The sequence below is a fragment of the Galeopterus variegatus genome, unplaced genomic scaffold, assembly GCF_000696425.1.
Source record: "Galeopterus variegatus unplaced genomic scaffold, G_variegatus-3.0.2 Scaffold13673, whole genome shotgun sequence".
NCBI lineage: Eukaryota > Metazoa > Chordata > Mammalia > Dermoptera > Cynocephalidae > Galeopterus > Galeopterus variegatus.
This window is the reverse complement of record NW_007739784.1, coordinates 42972-43777: the sequence shown is the minus strand read 5'-3', so window position 1 is coordinate 43777 and position 806 is coordinate 42972. Positions and strand designations below refer to the sequence as shown.

Below are 806 nucleotides of genomic sequence, written 5' to 3'. Positions count from 1 at the left end.
CATACACACTCTTACTACATTAGTGCCATGAGCATAGAGCCTGGTAATTGGACAATGGAAAAATAAATGAGTTAAAGCAAACAAATGATTAAAACGTTGTCAGTTTGGATCTGAAATCATTGCAGAACCTGTATATAAAAAAGGCATAGCTGTAGAAATAGAAAGCAGGTTACTGGTTGCCAGGGGCTATGGGAAGGAGAATAGGAAGTGTTTAATAGTGATGGGACTTTATATTGACAATGTTTAAGAAGTAGATGATTGAACAATACTGTGAGTATACTAAATGACACTTTAAAATGGTTAATTTTATAAAATAAGTCTGTATGTTTGTCTAAGGGGAAAATTGCTTTTATTGCCAAAGCCAAAGATTTACATAAAAAGATTCTTTAGGAATAAANAGATCTTTGAAAATTCTGTTGCATTTTGGTAAATCCATAGAGATTAAGCTGTCGAACTAAACTTTTCATACTGTTAGTTTCAAATATTCTAAAAGGGGCCTTTCTTTCCAAAACTTCTTTCATAAAGAGTTCTTCATTAATCACTACAGAAGTTCCATTATCATCCCACCAAATAGACTTAAATTTGTCGCTTTCCACTATTTTCCAAAGTTTTCTGGGAAAGGTCAGAGAAAGAAAATCATTGTCTTCATGTGGTTCAGAGGCACAAACTGTGTAACGTGGTCTTTTTATCAAGGATCCTTCAGACAAAACCTGAAAAGCATTTTCTTCAACCATAGACCATAAGTCTGAGTCCCCAATGAATGTTTGATCACACAATGGAGTTGAAATGGAGTTTTCTGAACCAGC

The 806-nt window shown here is 34.0% G+C and overlaps 1 protein-coding gene across 1 annotated transcript in view; it reads right to left on the bottom strand.

Moving 5' to 3' along the window:
- The window catches only part of LOC103581681 (heat shock transcription factor, Y-linked-like), a gene marked incomplete at its 5' end in the record, with an annotated part of 3763 nt that extends 2957 nt beyond the window's left edge, over positions 1-806 (bottom strand). Inside the window, 1 exon segment of the mRNA XM_008563459.1 lies at positions 348-806. Coding sequence (XP_008561681.1) covers positions 348-806 — 459 coding nt within the window.